This window comes from Meriones unguiculatus, chromosome 7, assembly GCF_030254825.1.
Source record: "Meriones unguiculatus strain TT.TT164.6M chromosome 7, Bangor_MerUng_6.1, whole genome shotgun sequence".
Classification (NCBI taxonomy): Eukaryota; Metazoa; Chordata; class Mammalia; order Rodentia; family Muridae; genus Meriones; species Meriones unguiculatus.
In genome coordinates this window covers 71,123,690-71,127,158 of record NC_083355.1, presented here as the reverse complement: position 1 = coordinate 71,127,158, position 3,469 = coordinate 71,123,690, and the positions used below count along the sequence as shown (strand labels likewise).

Sequence of the window (3,469 nt, the reverse complement as noted above, 5' to 3'; positions counted from 1 at the left end):
TCTTACTCTTGACTTCATAGGAAGGGTTTCAGTTTCTCTCTGTGCGGTAGAGTGTTGACTATATATTTGTCATACATAGCCTTTATTTCATTTATGTATAATCTTTCAATTCCTAGCTTTTTCTAAGCTTTCATCATGAAAGGATGCTGAATTTTGTCAAAGGCTTTAAAAAAAATCTATTGGAAATTGTCATTTAATTCACCCCATTCTGTTCATGTGCCACATTACATTTGCTGATCTGTGCATGTTGAACTATCCTTACACCTCTAGAATGAGACCAACTCCATCATTACTATGATCTTGATATTTTTTTCTTTTTCTTCTTTTGTTTTGTTTTGTTTGTTTTGAGACAGGGTTTCTCTATATAGCCTTGGTTGTCCTGAGCTCACTTTTTAGACCAGGCTGTCCTTAAACTCAGAAGTCTGCCCTACCTCTGTCTTCCTGAGTGATGGGATTTAAAGGTGTGTGCCATGGTATCTGGCTGGCTATCATCTTTTTAATGTGATGTTAAAATTGGTTAATGAATATTTCCTTGAATATTTTAAATCTATATTCATCAAGCCCACTGTTCTATGGTTTTCATCATTGCCATTGTTTTTGTTGCATCCTTATCCAGTTTTGGTATGAGAGTAACATTTGGTCCATATGAATCTTCAGGAATTCTTGGCCTTCCTGTTTTGCTGTCTTTGTATATGGCAGACTGTTATTGCCATCAAGGACCTTTCCCGCGATTTTGACATTTTTCGAATTTTCTTTATTAGGGGGCCCAGTCTTCTCATCCATCTTGGAGTCCTCATCACTTTCTGGGTTATTTTTCCATTCTTTCATCATTTCTAATACATTTGTTGTTCTAGATGAAGAAAGTGCATTGCCTGTCAAGCACTGGCTATCTAGAAGTTCTTTAGCTGTGATTCTGTGAGCAGGATCTACTTCCAGGAGTTGTTTCAAAACATTTTGCAGAATCACTTATGGAATCCCAGATTGGATCTTCAAATCTCAGCTCTCCCTTCCTTATTAATTCAAAGAACTTTTCTTCTGAATTTGCCAAAAAGGGTGGTTCTCCACACAGTAAGATGTACATTATGACACCTATGCTCCAAATGTCGCACTGCTGGCTATAGTCATGAGCATTGATAACCTCTGGTGCAGTATAGATGGGAGTGCCACATGTGGTCTGCATCATGCCTTCGCTCCTGGAGCCGTGCTTCCTCACCGCTAAGCCAAAGTCACTCATCCTTATGCTTAAGTTCATTTCATTGTTATCATCCATAAAGCTGCTTTTAACCATTATGTTTTCCAGCTTTACATCTCTGTGCACTATACCCTTGTTATGAAGATATGCGATGGCTGATGCAAGACTTTGAATTATCTGCCTTGTCTCATTCTCTGGGAAGTGCCCTTTTTTACCCAGAACTTCTTTGAGTTCTCCATCCTCACAAAGCTCCATCACAAGGTACATTTTCTGAGGCGTCTCAAACACTTGTTCGAGGTGGATGATGTGTTTGTGTTTGACACTCTTCAGGATGTTCACCTCCCGTCCAAGTAACTTCACCGCAGAGCTTCCAACCTTTTCTTTATTCACTTTTTTAATTGCCCACTTAGCTCCTGTTTCTTTGTCTATAGGTTCACTGACCATTCCAAAGCTCTCCTGTCCCAATATTCTTCCAAAGCTATAGAATTCCTCGATATCGGCTCCATTCTCCATTCTTATGTGTGGGAATTTTCCTTCTATGATATGTCTCCTACTCCACTGTCCCCAAGAACTTTTTCTCTCCACATTTGAAGTTCTTATGGACAAATCCTTCAAAGAAGATTCTCTGCTGGAAATTCTTTTTTTTTTTTCTCTCTCTTGTGAAGCAAACATTTCTGAACTAGCAATACTCGATGTCTGTGACATTTCCACCACCAAAACTGGAGCCTGGCTTGGTGAGCGTAGGCACAGCAGGCCGGCCTGAGAAGATGCACAGTTTGGGCAATTTGTAGGTTTTTCACCCAAATCATGGTCAGCCATTTGCTTAGATTTGCAACAAAAATAACTTGAAAGAGATGTTTCTACTTTTTGAAAAAGAAAACCAGATCAAAAGGGATGTGATGGATTGCTGGTGAAATCTACTGCTTCTGGTTGATGAGGACCACTGTGCTTCATGCATGAGATCCTTAGTTAAACTTTCAAAAATGTTTCCGCGGGCCGGGTTGGGGCGACCCCCAACCAAGGCACATACTCTATGCAGGTGGTCGCCGGCCCCGAATGCCACACCTAAAGAAGCTTAACTTTTCTGAGTGCCCTCCCCCCCACCCGGAGCAGACCCAGCTTTGTTGGAAAATTTTAAGTAAGACATGTGTGACCTCTTCTTGGGGCTGATTTTTCTTATCATTATTTTTCCAAGTTGTTATAATATATTTTAGAATGTGATTAGTAATTAACCTATTCCTGGAGTATTTTTCACAGAAAAATTTAGGTAATAGTCCATTAAAATACAGTCTAAGAATATAATATAGGATAAACCCACTACAATCTGTACACTTAAACTAATCTAGAGGGAGGACTTTTGCTAAAATGCTCAATCCCCGTTGTGAAAAGCAAGGAGGATGGACATCAGAAGAAGAAGACAACAGGAAACATGTTAGAAGCCTCCCACAGAGGGCCTCTGAAAGACTCTACCCTTCAGGGTATCAAAGCAGATGCTGAGACTTATGGCCAAACTTTGGGCAGAATGCAGGGAATCTTATGAAAAAAGTGGGAAATAGTAAGATATGGAGAGGACAGGAGGTCCACAAGGAGAGCAACAGAACCAAAAAATTTGAACACAGGGGTCATTCCTGAGACTCATACTCCAACTAAGGACCATTCATGGAGATAACCTGCACAGATGTAGCCCATGGCAGTTCAGTCTCTAAGTGGGTTTCATAGTAATGGGAATAGGGACTGCTTCTGACATGAACTGATTGGCCTGCTCTTTGATCACCTCCCCCTGAGTGGGGAGCAGCCTTACTAGGCCACAGAGGAAGACAATGCAGCCACTCCTGATGAGACCTAACAGACTAGGATCAGAAGGAAGAAAAAGAAACCCTCCCTCACCAGTGGACTTGGGGAGGGGCATGCTTGGAGACAGGGGAGGAAGGGAGGGATTGGGAGGGGAGGAGGGAGGGAACTAGAGGAGGGGATACAAAGTAAATAAAGTATAATTAAAAATAAAATTAAATTAAAATTAAAAAAAAATACAGTCTAAGAAAAATTATTTATGGGACCCTAGAACTTAAGTTGACTCTGGAGGTAAAAGATGACAGTCTCCTCTGTGTGTAGGTAAAGTTTATTGAATGGTTTTGGTAGACGTAATTCATTTGTAGAATGCTGTTTAAGACCTAATTATTGCTTAGATACCATATTCCATGTGAATATGAAATGTGGCGTTCTTACAGGAGTGGTTTTATGAAGAAAAATATAAACTTCTGCAGGAAGTTTTTAATA

At 40.3% G+C, this 3,469-nt stretch overlaps 1 protein-coding gene across 1 annotated transcript; it reads right to left on the bottom strand.

The window, feature by feature from the left end:
* Positions 1 to 556: 556 nt before the first annotated feature.
* On the bottom strand, positions 557 to 2,011 carry LOC110554070 (serine/threonine-protein kinase 33-like). Its single transcript, XM_060388342.1, is given in 3 exon segments — positions 557 to 705; positions 768 to 955; positions 957 to 2,011. Coding segments are annotated over 3 exon segments (1,392 nt in total).
* Between the last annotated feature and the right edge of the window lie 1,458 nt (positions 2,012 to 3,469).